This window comes from Propithecus coquereli, unplaced genomic scaffold (assembly GCF_000956105.1).
Source record: "Propithecus coquereli isolate 6110/MARCELLA unplaced genomic scaffold, Pcoq_1.0 Scaffold430, whole genome shotgun sequence".
Classification (NCBI taxonomy): domain Eukaryota; kingdom Metazoa; phylum Chordata; class Mammalia; order Primates; family Indriidae; genus Propithecus; species Propithecus coquereli.
In genome coordinates this window covers 506,260-527,313 of record NW_012150064.1, presented here as the reverse complement: position 1 = coordinate 527,313, position 21,054 = coordinate 506,260, and the positions used below count along the sequence as shown (strand labels likewise).

Sequence of the window (21,054 nt, the reverse complement as noted above, 5' to 3'; positions counted from 1 at the left end):
CTATTCAAAATCATTTCCCTTCCAATAAGAAATCATTAATGTGATGTTAAATAGCTAAATCAGACATCCTAGTGGATAGAAACTCTAATAAATGTAACTGCATATTATTTTGCAAGCTAGTACATTATGACACTCATATACAACCAAAGATTTTTGGTATTTGCTTTTAAGGTTTACTTCCTCAGATAATTTGAAATCCAATTTAAGTCTTACCTCAGCTTCTCTAAGTTTTGTAAAATTTGACTGTGCTCCAATATAGTATGAAATGCCTTTTGCTGCACCTTCTAGAGTTGCACCTCGTATTAACAGGATGAGCAGGACCACATAGGGAAAAAGAGCTGTAAAATATACCACCTATCAAAAAAAACAACCAAAAGTTGATGTTATTTTTTAAATCACGATAAATAATAGCAAATAGGTAAAATTAAGCAAGTTGAGATTAGTAAAATAAAGTACTGAGGATTTCATATGGTCATTAATAAGTCTGATGATACCAATACCAACGTTAGCATAATTTCCTATTTCTGTTCTCACCATTCTCGAACGATCCATTTTCAAAAATACTTTGATGTATGAAGGAATATTTCCTAGATTCATGTTGTAAATAAACAACATATCGACAGTGATAACTTGGAATATAGATGGAATGCTTTCCTAAATATATCCTTATAAATGTCTAAGGGGACTGAATGTCTTTTCTCAGTAAAGTACTGCATTGACATGAGAAGGGAAATGATTTTAAACCCTACAATGATTAGTATATATTCAGCCCCCAAGCAGAAGGAAAATATCTCCTAGTAGATGTCCAAATCCCATAAAAGCTTATTAAAGTGAATACTGGACACTTGTTACTATTATCCATACAACTACCATTAAGAGAGTTTGATAGCACACATACAAGCTCACTACTTTTTTTCTAGATAACACTTGTCTGCTTGTAGTTCCATATGAACAGATTACCTTTGAGGCTGGCTTTTAATTAATGTGGATGATTTCTTTGATCCATATATGTCCTATGTTTGATAATATGTCCAAGGATAGAATTTAAACAAGTCATCCAGAGACCAATAAAAATTAATTGCCTGGGTAAATGGCCTTTAATAGACTTTTTAAATTATTAACGTCAGAAAGGAACCAAGAGTTTCAAAACATTTTGAAAAGTTTCCACTGGACTTATGATGTTCACAGTATTTTTGTGATGTAACAGCATGTCTCATTACAACTTAACATGCCGGATAGTGTACTAGGAATACAAAGATAGGATCCACAGTTATTCCTGTTCTCCACCGTTAAGGAAATTTCAGTCAACTGGTTAAAAACACACAAACATTCATTTTTCTGGGTACCGTGTAACTGCTCCCAGAGAAAATTTCATGTTGCTCTCTTAAATTGACATCATGCTCTATGAAAAATTTAAAATTCAACAATGAGGTAGGAAAATATAACAGAATGTTTTTCAGAAGAAGCCCCTTCACTTAGAGAGAAGGTTCTGAGTCAATTTGGGAACCTTTAATTTAAGAGAGGATTTCTCTCTCTCTCTCTCTCTTTTTCTCTCTCTCTCCAACTAGTGCAGACCCAATACTCTTACCCTATCATAACAAGGCTCTAGACTTTCGAAATTAAACATTTCAATATATAATTCCATTCAAGATTCTTATTTATGTAGTGGGACAGAAAAGAATATACTCTGAAACCTCAGAATGCTGTATCAGCTAGAATGGTTCAAGTTTTGAGTGATTGAACAACTCTAATACTAGTTTTTGTTTGTTTTGCTTTTAACAACAGCAGTGATCTTTACATTTACTTAGAGGTAGGATGCCTACTTACAAAGCTTTTCACACATTTGAATGCTCCCATTATAGAAAAAAAAACATGCATTTAATAATGCTTGACATTGAACTACAATGAAATTGGAAAGCAGCTACATCACTATCTAATGTGTTTTCCAAATTACCTTGCCGGAAGACTTAATTCCTTTAAATAATGCTGCTCCAACTATCAGCCAAGCCAGAAGAAGACAAAGTGCTAAATACCACACAATTACTCCAGTCTCATCCATTCCACTTGACCGTTGGAGTGCCACTTTACTGAAACACATAAGCCCTTTTATGAACACAGAATCACTTGTCTTGAAAAAAAAAATACATTTAATTTTGTGATATTTTTCATCCAGGGAGAAGTTTCATGAGTATTGTCTTATTGGATACATCAGTGTCCTATGAGTCTCTTACTGATAGATACTATTATATGAAGGGGAAATATAATTTATTAAAAAGCCAGGCTATGAACTTCAGAGTTAACCATAGACAATCCAAAGTTCCAAGCCCTAGAATGAAAGATCTACTGATTCCTTCAGCTATGATTTTCCCTAACATTTCAAGATCCTTTATGTAAACAAATTAACCTTATATCAGATTATTTCATTTTATTCACTGCAATATTTTTCTCAAGTTAAAATAATAAAGAAAACATTTAAAATTTTATTTAATATTTCCTTATTCCATACTTGTAGATATCATCAAACCCCAATGGTCCCATTATTCATATCTTTTTCACAGGCTTTCTATAAAATTCCAAGATTTCCCCTAGGGACATGCATAGATCTAGGATCTTAATTCTAAGCCTGAGGTTTGAGAACATTTCAAGAACCAAAATTTAAAAGAGTCACAAAGGGCATTAACTTGCAGATGAGGAAGAGCTCATTTGGCAATAGGGTCAAGAATGTTGGGTAAGGGTATAGAGTAAGGAGAGCAAAGAGAGATCATTTAAAATTAATAAAAGTAAATGTAACCCAAATATCTATTCTTACGAGACAATGACAATTGTAAGCAAAACGGATGAGGAATTACAGCTTTAAAAGGCAACTTTGCCCCAAATATTACTCATCACCCAACTGTTTATCATTAGAACTTGTTCATTATCATCTCAAATTTGGAAATTTTTTTCTTGAAAGCAATTCCCTAATTTATAGCAAGTACGTACTAAACAAATCATTATAGACACTGTTATGCCAATTTAATAACTGATTTATAAAAGACAAATTGCTGACTATGAGCTAATTTTGCAGTTAACTACAATTTACCTAGGGTAGGTAACATGAGTCAAATGAAGTATAATTTGCAATGATTCCCCTTTTTCTATTTATGTGAATTAAGACAGAGGCCAATTAATATTTTGTTGTTGTTTATCAGAACATTTTAATAACATCTGATTAAGAGTAAATCATCTAGTGTACTTACTTCCAATATTGTTCACTGGGAAGCTGCCCTGGCTGATAAACTTCACTGCCATTGATGCAGGTCAAATTGTTGGTGTCTACCCAGCTTTTATTCATTTGGATGATATGTCCTATTCCTTCACTCACATTACAGTGAGTTACTAAAAATGATAAAAAAAAAAAATACAGACACAGACATGTACTTAGTTTTAGAAGAGTACTTACTCAGAAAAAATGTTTTAATGGTAAAATATTTAAATTACCATCCAAATTGTTACTTGGTGAAAGTGGAGTAGAATCTTACAAATGGAATAAGCCATGTACACTCAGCATCTTAAATCTTCTCTACTAAGCTGGGAGTATAAAAATCTACGCTTTTAAACAGTGATTGTATTTATAGTAATAATTTATTTATAGTAATAATAGCTATGAAGTAACAATTGTTTCATTTGGAATTTAGTGCTCTAAGGAGCTTCTAGTATTGTGGACTTATCAGACCAATACATACAGATAAAGTGATGCCTTTAAATTCCTCAGAAGCATTAAATATTTATAACTTTATCCTCTGATGTGCATAGGTAATAGTCTACAATATGGATGCTATATTATCCCCAAAATTAGCAACATATGACATAGACAACACCCACCATTTCCTGACACACACACGCTACTATCATGGATAGCACTTTTCTCTATTTATCACTTTCCCAATTTCTTCTTTCTCTCCTGCCCAGGATTTAGGCTTGCAAGAAGTACTCCTAGGCATGATTTATCCTTCCTGGCTGCTCTCAGAGATTAACATATTGTATTGATCAATTTTCAGATTATACATGCTATATTCTGCTTTTACTAATGGCCTATGGATCACTTAAAATTGTACCTAAATTGGTTAGAAAATGATTTAACCGTTTATGCTTACTTAGAAAACATAAAATAATGATGTGGAATTGACAATATTTTAAAAATAAAATCAATGAATTTTACCTATAGGTGATCTGCTACAGTTTTTATCTGACCAAGAAGAACAATTTTTCCATGGTAGTTCACTTTGAAAAGAAGCAAACATGTAGTAAAGACTATAGGCGATTATGACATTGTAATAGATCGTCACAAAAACGGATATCAGGACCATTGTAATTCCCACACCTGGAAGAGAGAACCATTAAAATGAAAAATAAACTCAAGTGAAATATATTTTGCTAATTCACAAAAAGGCTGCATCTCAATTTCTAAAAAATATATTGTAAAATGAAAAGATTTTCAAATAAGTATATGTTTTCCTTTTTATGCTGGGATAGTAGGGGTTGATACTATCTGAGTAGATTTTTTCCTAATTTAAAATTATTTTTGATGATTGGCTTTCTACTAAGACAGTTTTCAGTTGATAAGAAAAAGATATTAAAGCCAAGGGCAGAAGATTTGTATTAATCCCATCAAATTCATATAAAGAAAAACCCATGTCTATTACTCTTTCTCATTAAGTCTGCGAATTCTTGTCCAGAGTAGGCAGATTGGACATTCTTTAAACAAAACAAAACAACAAAAACAAAAAAACAATTCAAAGCTCATATCCTATTAGCTCACTGACCAACAGTTACATCTTCATCTATAAATCAACATTTTGAGAAGTAGAAAATGAAGCCTCTAAATTAATGACCTGAAAGGATAGTGTACAACATTTCTACAAGTATGTGTAAAGAAAATTCAATAATTCAGTGACAATCTGAATGTAAACTTCCAAAGTTTCTTTTTTTTTTTATTTCAGCATACTATGGGAGTACAGATGTTTAGTTTACATATGTTGCCCTTGCCCCCAACCCCAAAGTCCGAGCTTCAAGCCTGTCCATCCCCTGGATGGTGCGCATTGCACTCTTTGTGTATGCATATACCCATCCCCTACTCCCCCCTTCCCCCTGCCCGACATCCAATAAATGTTATTCTTTTTTTTTTTTTTTTTTTTTTGAGACAGAGTCTCACTGTGTTGCCCGGGCTAGAGTGCCGTGGCATCAGCCTAGCTCACAGCAACCTCAAACTCCTGGGCTCAAGCGATCCTCCTGCCTCAGCCTCCCGAGTAGCTGGGACTACAGGCATGCGCCACCATGCCCGGCTAATTTTTATATATATCTTTTTAGTTGTCCAGCTAATTTCTTTCTATTTTTTAGTAAAGACGGGGTCTCGCTCTTGCTCAGGTTGATCTCGAACTCCTGACCTTGAGCAATTCACCTGCCTCAGCCTCCCTGAGTGCTAGGATTACAGGTGTGAACCACCGTGCCCAGCCAATGTTATTCTCATATGTGCACTTAGGTGTTGATCAGTTAATACCAATTTGATGGTGAGTACACGTGGTGCTTGTTTTTCCATTCTTGGGATACTTCACTTAGTAGAATGGGTTCCAGCTCTTTCCAGGAGAATACAAGAGGTGCTATATCACCATTGTTTCTTAAAGCTGAATAGTACTCCATGGTATACATATACCACATTTTATTGATCCACTCATGTATTGATGGATACTTGGGTTGTTTCCACATCTTTGCAATTGTCAATTGTGCTGCTATAAACATTCGGGTGCAGGTGTCTTTCTTATAGAGTATCATTTGTTCTTTTGGGTAGATGCCCAGTAATGGGATTGCTGGATCGAATGGTACTTCTACTTGTATCTCTTTAAGGTATCTCCATATTGCTTTCCACAGAGGTTGCACTAGTTTGCAGTCCCACCAGCAGTGTATGAGTGTTCCTACCTCTCTGCATCCATGCCAACATTTATTGTTTTGGCACTTTTTGATAAAGGCCAGTCTCACTGGATATAAGTGATATCTCATTGTGGTTTTGATTTGCATTTCCCTGATGATTAGAGATGCTGAGCATTTTTTCATATGTTTTTTGGCCATTATTCTGTCTTCTTTTGAAAAGTTTCTGTTCATGTCCTTTGCCCACTTTTTGATAGGGTTGTTTGATTTTTTCTTGTTCATTTTCCTGAGTTCTAAGTAGATTCTAGTTATCAGCCCTTTATCGGATTTATAGCATGCAAAAATTTTCTCCCATTGTGTAGGTTGTCTATTTGCTCTACGGCCATACCACCCTGAACACGCCCGATCTCATCTGCCAAAGTTTCTTTAACTCAGTAGTTCCAAAATTCAGTTTAGCATACTCAATATAACTCCTATGCTTAAGACTAGCTTAAGAGGAAGGCTTCTCTAACCTTCCAGCACAGAATTCTATTCACCTCACTATGAATTTTATTTTGACGTTGCAATGAGGCTTTTACAAATAGTTTTCAGCAGCTAGCACATAGCAAAATGATATTTAATCTTCAGATAAAAAGACAGTTTGATGTCTAATAACAATCAAAGCATTTTTAAACCTTTACCAGTATCCTATCCTATTAGGAGAATCCAAGAAAAAATAGTGACCTGCCCTTCAACTTTTCTAAATGAGGCATTGTAAAAGATATGCAAAGGCAGTAAGACAAAGACTGCATGTGAAGCAGAAAAAAGCAAAAGCCTTGAAATTAATGCACAACAGGACTATGTGCCAAAAGAATTCAAAAAGAAAAAATAGGAAAATAATGACACCCTCACAACTGTCATTAATGTCCTTTCTAGCCCTTCTCATATTTGCAGGCCAGGATAAACAGAAACAAAAATTAACATTTGATTTTGAAATTCTACAGTGTCAAACTATACAGAAAAACAACAACAATGCATGCTTCTTTGCCTTAATATGTCAGAATTTTAAACAATTTTTTCTTCCACATAGTGAAGATAGCTATATGCACAAGTAGGCAATAATCATGATGAAGAAAACACTTTAATACCAACCTTGAAACAATGGAAGAATCCTCCAAACTGAAACTGGACCTAAGCTAGCAAATTGTCCCAGTGAACACTCTAGGAAGAACAAAGGTAAACCAGCCAATGCTAGCATAATTGCATAAGGTATCAAGAAGGCACCTAGAAAAGGCAAAAAAGAACCAAATCACTATTACATCTCAAAATCCTGATGGCACTTTGACAATCAGCATAACATTTAAAGCATCCTGATATAGTGGAATCAGTTGCTGGATTTGGGCCTAAAATTACTTTCTATGAGAAAGTAGTTGATTCTCTAAACCTTGGATTTCTCATCTATGAAATGGGGATCCGAGTATTACATAATGAAGTCATTCTGATTATTAAAAACAATAGCTTATACAAAGTAAGCCAGAGGAATTGAATGATGACAGGCTTTGGAGCCAAGGGTACCCAGGTTAAAATCCTGGCTCCACCATTTACCAGTTATGTGACCTAGGGCAATTTACCTAACCTCAGAACCTTTGATTCCTCATAAAAGAAGAGAACAATACCAACTCAGTTTGTGGTAAGGGTTCAAATACAGGGCTTATGTGAAAACACTTGGCAAAAGGGCAGGCACATAGCACATGTTTAATGTTAGTTTTCCTCCTTTCTCCTTTAAAAATAAATGGCCTATTTTTAAGACTTGGAGTACCAGTGCTAAATGTGGTTCAGAGTGCAAGTTATTACAATTAAGTTTATTATTCTCAAATTGTCACAAGGCCCTTTACTCAAAGTTGATAAGAAGCTTATTAGTTTTGTTAGAAAACTCTGAACTTTTGAGACATACTCATAGTTAACTTTCAATTTCATAGGAATAATTCTCCCATATTATTTAGCTCCCACCCTTATAAACCTTTTATCATTTTTTCCAACTTTTGAGGCATGATATTGCTCATTAGAACCCTTATCAAATTATAGGTTGAAGCAGGGGTAGAATATTAAACTTATTAATCAAATATTCTAGAAGTTTTGGCAAAGTTTAATTAAAAAAATGAGATCAGAGGATAAAAATGGGATTTTAGATTATGTACATTTCATTTACCCATGTTACACTTTTTCCTAAGTATTTTTTACATTATGATACTATAACATCATACCTAGGAATTACATTTTTTCCCAACCCACAAAATATATTCCACTAAAAATGAGGCAGTAAAGTACTTATTATGTACTCATACCTAAGGGACTTCATTTTAATGCTAACCCTGGAAGTCGCTAGGCCATAGGGACAAATACGTTTGTATAGATGTTGCAATGCACACACCATCATTGCTATGACTAATAGGAGTTTAAGTCCTACCAATGATAAATATAAAGAAAAGCAATACAAAATATCACTACTTAACTACAATAATATTTTACCAGCCCTTTGTGGACAGATATTTTGGGAAGAAAAGTATTATTTTCTTCAGTTGTTTTACATGACTTTTGACCCTGTATTTCATTATTAACAATAACTATAATTCATACATTGTTAATATAGTGGCCACAAATTGTTAATACTGCTAGACGCTAAAATGGTATGACACTTCTCTTTATTTTATTTTTTTATTTTTGAGACAGAGTCTCACTCTGTTGCCTGGGCAAGTGCCATGGTGCAGCCTAGCTCACAGCAACCTCAAACTCCTGGGCTCAAGCGATCCTCCCGCCTTAGCCTCCCGAGTAGCTGGGACTACAGGCACGAGCCACCACACCTGGCTAATTTTTTCTATTTTTAATAGAGATGAAGTCTCACTCTTGCTCAGGCTGGTCTCGAACTCCTAAACTCAAGCAATCCTCTCACCTCAGCCTCCCAGAGTGCTAGGATTACAGGGCTGAGCCACCGTGCTCGGCTGACACTTTTCTTTTGTAAACTATTAAAAAGAATCTACGGATAAAAATGTTTCCAGATTTTAACTATAGTTTTTCAAATCTGACCATATTTTTAAACCTGATCTATTAATATCTGACAAATTTTAATTTCATGTTCCTCTTCTAGCATGGGGCAAAAGAGAAAAAATCAATTTAGAGCACCTAGATCATCCATTACCCAACTGATGTGATCTTTAAAACCTGAGAGCCAAAAAAAAAAAAAAAACCTGAGAGCCAATATAACCCATTAACTTTAAGAGGAAATTGTTGAAAAAGATAATAACATACAATAAATAATATTAATTTTTGTTTTGGCTATATTTTAAAATTCTCTATTAAAATTAGTTTAATAGAGTCCCTAGAAATTTATGGCAAATACATACATATTAAGTCATACATAGGTCCAGAAATTCTATACAAGGGAATTTCTTATTCTAGACATGAGTACAAGAGGCTCTAAAGAAACCTGAATGCTTCTCTTCACCACACTGGACCTTAGGTCATAGACACCAAAAGGAAGATGATTTCTGATGCATTTTCCAGCTAATACTTATACCAAATTCATGACTGAACAACCTGGGTTCTAGATAGGGAATTTATGTTACTAACACTTAAAGTGTTTAATAATCAGAGCTCCTTTATTAAGTCTCTGAAGGCCATTGTGAATGTTTTAATGCAACCAATTAACAAGAAATATAACATTGAAATATCAACACACAAAATTCTATTGTACCAAGAAAAATAATTATAGTGGCACAGTTTCACTGGTACCTAGTTATGAAATATACAGGCATGTCACCTCTATGCTTCTAATAGAACCTGTAATTACAAGTAAATAAAATATGGTGTAAGTGAAAAGTTGTTTTGACATTACTAGAGAATTGTGCAATTCATTTTGTTTCCCTTCGTGTGTCACCTCAGAGTTATTTTTTTTCTCCTTCTTCTAATTGAGTGTACCTCAATGATCTACAAGGTATAAGCAGTATTATTTTTCAGGAATAAAACACCTAGCCTTGAACTAAACTATTGCATTTTAGGAGGATCTTCTGCATGGTCAATCCAATTTGGGATACATACAACCAAACATTGCAGCTTAAAATACTAAACTTTTAATTACTTTTAAATAATCTCTTTCCATACTTAAATCACCAAAACGTAATACCTTGTTGTAATTAAGCAAACAATTTATTTGAGCTTCTTAATATAACTAGATTTCCTTACTTTTTTCTTAGATTCAGCTATAAATTAAGCAATGCACAACTTAAGTCTGAACAGATTATCACAGAAACATGCATAAATTAGAAAGAATAAGTCACAGTTGAAGATTACATGAAATCTCAAATCAGAAGCTCAAAAGTGCTAAATATAAAACTTCTATCAAGTGTATGTCTGAGGATTTTGTGAAACTACCTTTCTAACTTGAGCTAGTAGCTTAGACTAATAATAAATACAATATGCTCTTTTTCCCATCCTCCCACTAACCCGAACTATCATACTTTTCTTCAGCTCTTAAAATATACTCAGAGGCCATACAGCACCCCACATAAAACTAAAGAGAAAAGGAGAGAGGAGAGAATACCTCCGCCATTGGTGTAGGTCAGGTACGGAAATCTCCACACATTTCCCAATCCCACTGCATATCCAACCATAGATAGAAGATAATCTGATTTTTTGGACCAGTTACCACGGTCCTGATTCTCATCATTTTCACCAACATGGAAGTTCTCTGATGAAGCTGTCACTGTCTGGGAAAGAGAAAATATCAACACCTTGTGTTTCTACTATTACAAATTCCACAGGAGCATAATTTCACAAATCCGCAAAGTAACAGAAAAGTGGCGGGAGGTGGGGGAAGAAATTTTGAAAATCATAGCCAAAAGGAATTCTTTCTAAGGTTGAGGAGATTTGTGCTGACAGCTAATTTCACTTTATAACATTTACCCTTTGAATGAGAAAAGTTCTGTATGTAGATATCTTTTCTACTCCTTCAGTGGAGATAATCCACATTTTGGTGAAAAGGTTAAATGTCACACCAGCTTGGAGGGCAAACGCTAGTGGACAAACCAGCTTTCAAATGCAAAACTCTTAAAGATTAATTAAGTAAAATCAACACTCTTGACATTGTAGCAGATCTCTAAGAAGAAAGATCAAATGTAGCTTCTATTGGAAAAAAGAAATCATTCATAGACTTTTCTTATGGACTGATAGTTTTAGATGTTTTGAGTTAAGGGAAGTTTAACTTCTCTGTCTTGGAAAGTAAAATCGGTGCTTTTCTAAAAGCCACAGAATAATATGCAGAGACAAATTCTCCTTCCCACCAGGTGGAGCAGTTCTCTAGCCACTTTTGGCAGGGGATGGGGGGAGCAGGGATTCTTTTCCAAACTGTTAGCAGCTCCGGGGTATGGAGGGTTGCGCAGGTCAGATAAGGACATGTACTTTTTCACTTCCCTCCAACATATGGACCTAGTCTGGAGAGGGACAGAGAATAGGATTTTGTGGGTACTCACAAGGCAGAGGATGAGATAGCCTTGCCCTAAGGGTTCTAGCTACTGGAATAAGCACTATTCACTTTTTCTCTACTCTATGGGGACATCTCAGGCACACTAGAATATAGTTGAACAGAAATTTGGAAAACAAGGAGCAGCCACAGAGAGCAAAAACAGACTACCCTCCAATTAAATTTTCCCTCCTCCAGCCCTCCACACCTCCCACAACTCCCAGACCCCTACCTCTTTCCCCCTGCACTTGAAGAAGCTCAGGCACTTCAACTTGTCCATGGTTCACTCACTCCCTCGCTTGATCCACCTTGCCTTCTCTCGCAGTCTGGCTGAGCTTGACTGGTGGCAGGTGCACACTCCCCTGTTCCTACCTGCCAAAGTGAGCCACCTTGCCCAGGGGTGGGACCATTTATGAAGGGAAGCTCTCTCTCCTCCCCCTCCTGGGCACCCAGTCGTGTCAAATACCGGAAGAGACCAAAGTGAGGCTCTGGTTTTTCCCCAGGTAAGCCTACATGTAGCAATCACCTGCCCGAGTCCCAGGAAAGGGCTGGGCTGTGAGAGAGTGGAGCAGCCTGAGCCTAGATGACTGACAGCCTTTGACTCAGAGCCACGCAGGTCCCTTTGCAATCTCGTCTCCTTCCCTGGGTTCCCCGCTTCCTCCTAATTTCACCTCTCAGTCTGGTCTCTGTCCTGAGGCCAAGTGCTGGTTTCCTCTGGTGCTGGAGGAGGGTGGGTCACAGTCTTTGGGACCCATTCTGTTCCCTAAGATTCCCCTGAATGGACCATACTGCCCTAGGCCCTCAGATTTCCCAAAGTTTTGCCCGTCACTAGAAAGCACTTGATCCCCTCAGATAAATGCTGCTTCCAGAGGAAAAACCCCTGAATTGGGCACCTTGAAAAGCAGCCAGATGAGATAAGATTACCCAGCTGGCTCTGTCTGAAAAGAGAGACTTTGAGCCCATGTCTCAGGCTCCTTTCTCAGCCTTCAGAACAGCTTTGCCTTTTACAGGGATTGCTTTGTGTAGTATTTCAAAGAAGCCAAACACGAACAAATTATTGAGCAGGTTTATGAGAAATTCTAGCCCTAACAAAGGACTCCACTCTGCAAGAAAGGTGAGGCCTATAAAATAAACTATGAGGAAACATCCCAGCTTGACCAAGGAGGAAATAATTATTATATTGCTGTTTACCAATATAGCACCTTTTCATCAGAAAAGTCAAAGGATTTAAACTCAGCCTGTATAGGTAAGAGACGGTAGTGGCAGTTCTATGAAACACAGGAAAATCCGTGCACACAGAGGAGCCAGCAGATAGCCCAATTCTGTACCCAATCTACAGCTCTTTGTTCTCCACTAACTGACAAGAATTTTCCATTTGCAATAGAAATATGCCCTGGGGAATCTGGGCAGGTAAGGTAGAGGAAAGTCTATAAGGGAAATAGGGAGGCAGTAAGGAGAAAGTATCAATACGTTTTATCTAACTTTGTCTTGAACATAACAATGGTTGGCGTGCATGTGTGCGTGCGTGTGAGTGTTGAAGAGGACAGTGAGAGCACATGAGTGTGTGCCTATTAGTATTATATACTACAGGTATGACTATAGGCTAAGATAAAGGAATTATTAGCCTGTCTTAGACGTATGAGGGAAGGGAGCTGAAAAGCAAATCTAATAGCATTTACCAAACTATCAAAATCCCACAGAAATAAAAGGGGCCCACCATGGGGTACTGCAAACAGTTGGTAACTGAGGGAATAGAAGGAGAAAAGGAATCCTAGGGATAGAGAGATTATGGAGATCACAAGGCAGAGATGGGTGGTATACAATGGGAACAACCAGCAATTTTCCCTGCCTGCTACACAGTAGAGGAGCTTCTAACACCATTGAGAGTTAGAATATCTGAGGCATAAAATTTAAGATAGATATTAGATAATGTACTTGTTTCATTATTTGTTTTTGGGGGGGAGTATTATTTCCAATGCATGAATGACATTTTATGACCTGGCTCCTACCTACCTTTTTAGTATCATCTCTTGTCATTCCCTGCCTCAAACTCTTAAGCTTGTGTATCTTTTCCTGTGCATGCACAAACATGCTGTTTCTCACCTCTGTGCCTTTGCTCATGCTATTTCTTCTTCTGGAAATTCCCACCCTCCTCTTCATTTGGCTACTACTCATCCTTTAAGACTCTGCTTAGGTGTCACCTCCTCCAGGTCTTTTCACAGTAGTTCCTCCTCTATTAGCACAGACTAGGTTTAGATGACTCTCCTCTGTATCCCTATGATACTCTATATTCTTTTTATATTGTGTGAAATTACTTGCTTATAGTCCTCTAGACTTCAAGTTCTTTGAGGGCAGTGAGACTGTCTTAATCCTTCCAAGGATCTAGCACAGAACCTGATGCAGAGCAGGCATTCAGTGAGTGTTTTTTAGAACATTTGGTTCTAACAGGCCATTTAATGACTTTATTGTCAAAAAAGGGAAAGAACAACTGGTCTAGAATATACCTGCAAAAGATCCTGAAATACGAGGATTATGTTTCTCTTCTTTGGGCCCTAACTTATCAACTCATGAACAAATCATGTTTATGAATTGCTTATTTATTTCGAACTTCGAAGAAGTGTAGAAGTTGAAAGGGCAAAAGAGAGAGGGAACTACATAAAGTCAGTCACAAGGACATGAACTAGCATGGTGTGGGAGAATGGGAGAAGAGTCTGCTGGTTATTAGACTCACAAGAAATAAGGTTGGAGAGAGAAAATGTGGCCATTCATGTGCCTTGTGATCCAGGACTAGGCTATGGTCTGAAAGGTAATACTCAACTGATTGATAACTTGGGAATAACACATGGAAAGCTCTGCTTTAGTTGTGCAAAAACACCTCAAAATTATAATTAATGGTCTCCATACACTGAGTTGTACAATTCTGGACTTTTAAATATGGCCCATCTGTTCCAGGACACACACACCATAGCCATGAATCTGATTCACTTTTTAAAAAAAAGTATTGTCAGCAATTGAAAGGTTTATTTAGTAATAAGTCACTAGAAACTAAAAAATCAGCTTATAACTGTGATTTTTGTCCAGGAAACAAAGTTAAAATAAAAACTGATCCAATAGTCCCATCACATTTTTTTCTCTTCTAAGTTTATGTCATTAATCATGGAAATCCCTTCAGTCTTCTTTTTAGTGGCTAAAAATAAAGGGGATTCATTACCTAAAGATTTCTTCTGGCTATTTGGATGTGGAGAATTTTGACAAATGAGAAGAAATTTGAACACTCTCATGAAACCCAGTGACTTACTGAGCAACCACACTGTTTTCTAGCCCTCTTCTAGAAGAACTCTTTTAAACTTCGCCAGCTGAAAGTCTGAGAGAATGAATCCTAGTAGTTGGTCCACAGTAAAAATAATATAAATTCCTGTCATAATAAATGTGTATACATAAATTTTGCCTTTAAAGTTTGTAGTTTCAGACATTAATCACTTTATTTAAAAAATCAGATTTGACCCATAGTCAAAATATTAGTGAATTATTTCTAGAAAAGTTTGCTCTAATTATAAGAAACAAGACTTATTTAAGAAAGACAACCATGTAGATATTCTTGCTGTCAGCCAAGGAAGTATTGATTCTCTAGCTACATCAACTAGTGAATGGACAGAGAATACACACACTGCTTTCCTACAGAATATAAAGGACAACATGCCAAAGAATCTTGAAAAAAAGAGCTCTGGATGCTTGATTTTGTACTGGTACTTTCCAAACAGGGAAAGTAAATGTGTTAAGTTTTATGTTCTTATTAAATTAGCTATAGTATACCATAAAGCTTTTTAAATATAAACTTTATATTGAAGTGTGACATACATACCAAAAGTGCACAAATGATAGGTGTACAGCTTGATGAATTTTCACAAACTACCCACTCCCATACAACTAGCAGCAAGTTCAAGAAACATTACCAGAATCCCGATAGTGGCTGCTGACTGATCGGGGTGGTGGTTGATGAAGGCTGGGGTGGCTGTGACAATTTCTTAAAATAAGACAACAATGAAGTTTGTCACATCTACAGATTCTTCCTTTCATGAAAGATTTTTCTGTAGTATGCAATGCTGTTTGAAAACATTTAACCCATAGTAGAGCTTCTTTCAAAATTGGAGTCAATCCTCTCAAACCCTGCCACTGCTTTATCAACTAAGTTTATGGAATTTTCAAAATCTTTTGTTGTCATCTGAACAACGTTACACAGGATCTTCACCAGGAGTAGATTCTGTCTCAAGAAACCACTTTCGGCTGGGTGTGGTGGCTCACAACTGTAATCCTAGCACTTTGGGAGGCCAACGTAGGAGGGTTGCTTGAGCTCAGGAGTTCAAGACCAGCCTGAATAAGAGCGAGACCCCATCCCTACAAAAAATAAAAAAATTAGCCAGGCAACATGGTGCACACCCATAGTCCCAGCTACTTGGGAGGCTGAGGCAGGAGGATCATTTGAGCCCAGGAGTTGGACGTTACAGTCAGTTATGATGTTGCCACTACACTCTACCTGAGGTGACAGAGCAAAACTCTGTCTCCAAAAAAAAAAAAAAAAAAAAAAAAGACAAGAAAGAAACCACTTTCTTTGCTCACTTTACTCATCCATAAGAAGCAACTCTTCATCTGTTCCGTTTTATCATGAGATTTCAGGAATTCAGTCACATCTTCAGACTCCACTTTTAATTCTAGTTCTCATGTTATTTCTATCATATCTGTAGTTACTTCCTCCACTGAAGTCTTACACTCCTCAAAGTCATCCACGAGTGTTGGAATCAACTTCTTCCAAATTCCTGTTAATGTTAATATTTTGACCTCCTCCCATGAACCACAAATGATCTTAATGATATCTAGAATGGTGAATCATTTCCAGAAGATTTTCAATTTACTTTGCCAAGACTCATCAGAGGAATCACTACCTATGGCAACTATAATGTTGTGAAATATATTTCTTAAATAATAAGACTTGAAATTTGAAATCATTCCTTGATCCACAGGCTACAAAATGGATCCAGTGTTAGTAGGCATGAAAATAACAGTAATCTCCACCAGAGCTCTTGGGTGACCAGGTGCATTGTCAATGAGCAGTAATATTTTGAAAGCAATCTTTTTTGTCTGAGCAGTAGGGCTCAACAGTGGGCTTAAAATATTGAGTAAACCATGCTGTCAGATATGCTGTCATCCAGACTTTGTTGTTCCATTGAAAGAGCACAGGCAGAATAGATTTAGCGTAATTGTTGAGAGCCCTAGGATTTTCAGAATGGTAAATGAACATTGGCTTCAACTTAAAATCACCAGCTGCATTAGCCCCTAACAAGAAAATAAGCCTGACCTTTGAAGCCAGGCATTGACTTCTCTCTAGTTATAAAAGTCCTATATGGGGTCTTCTTCCAATAGAAGGCTGTTCTATCTACATCAAAAATTTGTTGTTTAGTATAGCTACCTTAATCTATGATTTTAGCTAGATCTTCTGTAAAACATGCTGAAGGGTGTATGCAAGAACTTGCTGCTTCACGCTGTACTTTTACGTTACAGAGATGGCTTCTTTCCTTCAACCTCATGAACTAACCTCTGCTAGCTTCCAACTTTTCTTCTGCAGCTCCCTCGCCTCTCTAATCCCTCACAGAATTGAAGAAAGTTAGGCCCTTTCTCCAGATTAGGCTTTGGCTTAAGGGAATGTTGTGGCTGATTTGATCTTCCGTCCGGACCACTACAGCTTTCTCCATATCGGCAACAAGGCTATTTCAACTTTCTTATCATTTATATATACTATAGTGTGTTCACTATAGTAGCACTTTTAATTTCCTTCAAGAACTTTTTTTTTGTATTCACAACTTAGCTAACTTGCACAAGAGGCCTAGTTTTCAGCCTATCTCATCTTTCGGCATGCCTTCTTCACTAAACTTAATCATTTCTAGCTTTTTATTTAAAGTGCGGGATGTGAGACTCTTCCTTTTACTTGAATACTTAGAGGCCATTGTAGAGTTGTTAACTGGCCTGATTTCAATATTGTTTCATCTTAGGGAATAGGGAGGACTCAGGAGAGGGAGAGAGACAGGGGAACGGCCAATCAGTGAAGCAGTGAGAACACACACAACGTTAAGATCTCTGATTACGGATAACCATGACAGATATAATAGTGAAAAAGTTTGAAATACTGCAAGTATCACCAAAATGTGACACAGAGACACAAAGTGAGCACATGCTGTTGGAAAAATGGCATCAATAGACTTGTTCAAACCAGAGTTGCCATAAACCTTTAATTTGTTAAAAAAAAAATTTACAAAGCACAATAAAGTGAAGCCAAGTATGCCTGTATTTAGACTTCAACCTTGAATTCTTGATACACTGGTATTTCTCCTTGTAAATGCATTGCTGTAAAGGTATGCTTGCTGCTGGTTTACATTTACAGTAATAAACTTTATCAGAACTACGTGCTTTAGCTCTTAAACCTCGGTCCCTTCAGACAGCTGGATGCCTAATCTTTTGCTGTCCCACCTTAGGAAATCATTCACTTCATACAATCCACGGAATAATTGCTCTTGTTAACTTCTTAAATAAAAACCAGCATAAAGGTATTATTTCATTATGAACCCTAACTGCACACCTACTAGATTCCTTTGGGGAGATAAAATAAATCAAAGAATAATTATGTTACTACTCTCTGTGTTCATGTACAGGCATTTTTAATATCTTTTTCTAATTAATAAAGGTTAAATTTTATCACTATATATTCTAAAGAACTGGAAAAGGAAGTGCTACAAGCAAAACCAATCATGTGTATAAATATAACATTTATTTTTTTCTTGCTTGAAGTCCTTTAATGTAAAAGCGATGTGCAGAAGAATGCCTAATATATAGGCATTGAATTATATAATGCAATTCTTTTCTCCTTCACCACCCACAGCAATATTCTAGCTTTTTTTGCTAAATCTGACATCTGGAGGGCTAACTGAGGCATACTTCATCAATGTACTTTCTTTTGTTGCTGAATGTCATGGCAACTGATTTATTTGTGCTTTATTACTGTCAAACAACTGTCCCTAATAATAATAATGTGACTGTCTCTAACAATAATAGCCACTACCATCAAAATATCAGCTACTTTTTTTTGAGCAGCTACCATATGGCATGCACTTTAGGTGTGTTATTTTTAATCCTCACAACAACTCTACCAAACAAGTACTATTATTATCCCCATTTTTACAAATTAACAAATAAGCAGAGAGAGCTGAAATAATTTGTCCAAGGTCATAGGGCTGGGATATGTGGAAGCTGGTATTCAGACCCAGTTCTGTTAATAAAACCTGAGCCTTTTCAAGTAATCATACTATAGGGCCTTTCCTTCCCCCCTCGACCTTTCTTGATTATTCTATTACTTCTTTCCCCCCTCTCAAAATTCCTCCTTCTTCTTGTTTACTTCTATTTCTCCTTCCTCCACCCCACATCATGCCTCACTCAATCCTTCTTCCAAACTGTTTTCTCTTTCTTGGCAGTCTCCTCTTCTTTCACCCCTCCCCTCTTAGCCTGTCTCTCCTTAAGACACAAAGGGTAATTAGTATTTATCACTAGCCCGAACAGATAACACCTTACACCACCTGCCATATATCTCACTGCTCCAAGCTGGGGAACCCTCCCTGGAGGCTGGTGAAGAGAGGAGGGGTGAGTCTACGTATAAGCCAATTAGATCAGTTTCATAGTCTTTCCTACCTACAATCAGATCAGTTTATGAAATCAACACCAAGACCTCCACCGATACCCATGGAAGGGAGGACTTATAAATAAAGTGGAGTCTAGCTCTATAATTGATATTCTTATAGCGATTAATATCAGTGGGGTACAGCAATAAGTTACTGCTGGTCAAGATTTCAGGCTGCCCATGACCCTATGTTTATTGGGATACTGTTGTTTTCAGGCTTAGGAGTGGTGATACACCTGCCTCATAATTACACAACACCAGCTAATGCCTCAGTGTGGGTTACAGCCTGACTCATTTGTTTAGATCTTTTGTGTCTAGAAATGAAGGGAGCTATGTGATTAAGACTTACTGGGAAATATCATTGAAAATGCAGAAAAAAATTAAAACAGTTTCTTACATAATATCTTTCCATTAAGTCCTTTTACCAACTTGAGTTGCTCATTCCAGTGAGGTAGCCAAGTGAAATAGGTACAATGTGTTCTAGTCCTATTTTTATAAGTAGTCAAGAAAAAATACTCACATTGTTGTTACATAACTGTTTAATGCAAAGAAAGCTGTGGATCCAGAAAAATAGCAAATTTTCCTAATATAGGTACTAAATCGTATTACCTAATCTGGGATACCCTTTAGGAAATAGATAAATATCTATATTGATATTCAGTTTATTGAACAATGATAGGTACAAACATATAACTTGTTTTTTTCTGATTACTGCCTTTAACCATGATGTGTTCAGTCTCCATTTCCTGACCACTAAAAACACTTCAGGCAAATCCCCTAGCTTTTTGGTCACTTTTAGATATTAAAAAGTCCAACCTAATCTAACCCATTTTCAAACTTCAATTCATTGCCAATTTACTGTTCATCTTCTCCCCACCCCACCCCAGGAACAGCCAGACTTCAGCTCAAAGGACCTAGAGTGGTGAGGGAATACCACCTGCTCTTTTGCTCCTCCCCTCAGCCCACTCTTCAGAGTCCCTTTCTCTTCTGCAGGGTTAGAACTGGGAAGAGCTACTGGTATAGTCTGCATTCAGCTATCACTGCTTCTCTGGAAATACATGACTGGCCATCAATGCCCTGTACATGTCGGTTATCCAAATCATGGGTGCATATGAGGTCATCAGGAGATATATGAATGAATGCCTCCCCCTGCACTGTTCTGACATTGAATTGTAACCTCTTCCAAACTTCCCTCAGCTCCTGCCTCAGGTAGTACATCTCAAAGCCTTTGGCTACTGAAAACAGCTTCATCAATTGGTAGCACTCTTGGATAGCATACTGGCAAGAAGACTCAAACCTGGCTACCTTTGGTGGCGTCCATTTGACCAATAAGAAACACGTACATACTTTCTATGCCAAATTGGAAGTTCAGGCTGTTCCACTGACATCTCTGTTTTGTTCTGTTATGCTGTTGCTCAAATAACAGATAAGATGGTCCCTAGATAAGCAGAGGTTAAAACAAACAACTAACATGCCAGTGTTCCCTTTTTGCCAGGTCCTGCAATTTCTGGCAAACAGTTATCTTGGAGCCCCCTTTACTATTACATGGCTTTAGAGCATTCCTCTCCCCCTTTAAGAAGAAAGGGGAAAACTATCAAAATTCACACTATAACTCTTTACATATGACTTTTCATATGATCCTCCTAATACCAAGAAAGAGGTAGCAAAGTTGTCATTGTCCCTATTTTACAAAAGAAGAAACTGAAATAGAAGGAGTATAAGATTCTCCAAGGTATTGTGTTTTCAAAGGTCCCCTATATGAGTGGCAGAGCTAGGAACAAATTCTAGTCTCTTGATTCCCAGGCCCAAGCTTTTTGCTAGAGTCCCACTGTAACACTGTCTTCAGGGTTCCTGTCTTATACTTGCAACTAGACTAACATGAAGATCTTTGGGACCTCTGTGATGAAATCACCTTGGACAGAGTTGATGCAAGACA

General features: G+C 36.9%; 1 protein-coding gene across 1 annotated transcript in view; it reads right to left on the bottom strand.

Annotated features, from left to right (window-relative positions):
* The window catches only part of SLC6A14 (solute carrier family 6 (amino acid transporter), member 14), a 24,214-nt gene extending 12,402 nt beyond the window's left edge, over positions 1-11,812 (bottom strand). The window contains exons 1-7 of the mRNA XM_012653885.1: positions 11,631-11,812; positions 10,481-10,646; positions 7,036-7,167; positions 4,202-4,363; positions 3,240-3,378; positions 1,955-2,087; positions 214-354 (exon numbers count right to left, since the gene is read on the bottom strand). Of these exons, the coding sequence (XP_012509339.1) occupies positions 214-354; positions 1,955-2,087; positions 3,240-3,378; positions 4,202-4,363; positions 7,036-7,167; positions 10,481-10,646; positions 11,631-11,678 (921 nt within the window). The 5' untranslated portion in view covers positions 11,679-11,812. The remainder of the gene's footprint in view (positions 1-213; positions 355-1,954; positions 2,088-3,239; positions 3,379-4,201; positions 4,364-7,035; positions 7,168-10,480; positions 10,647-11,630) is intronic.
* Positions 11,813-21,054: the final 9,242 nt, after the last annotated feature.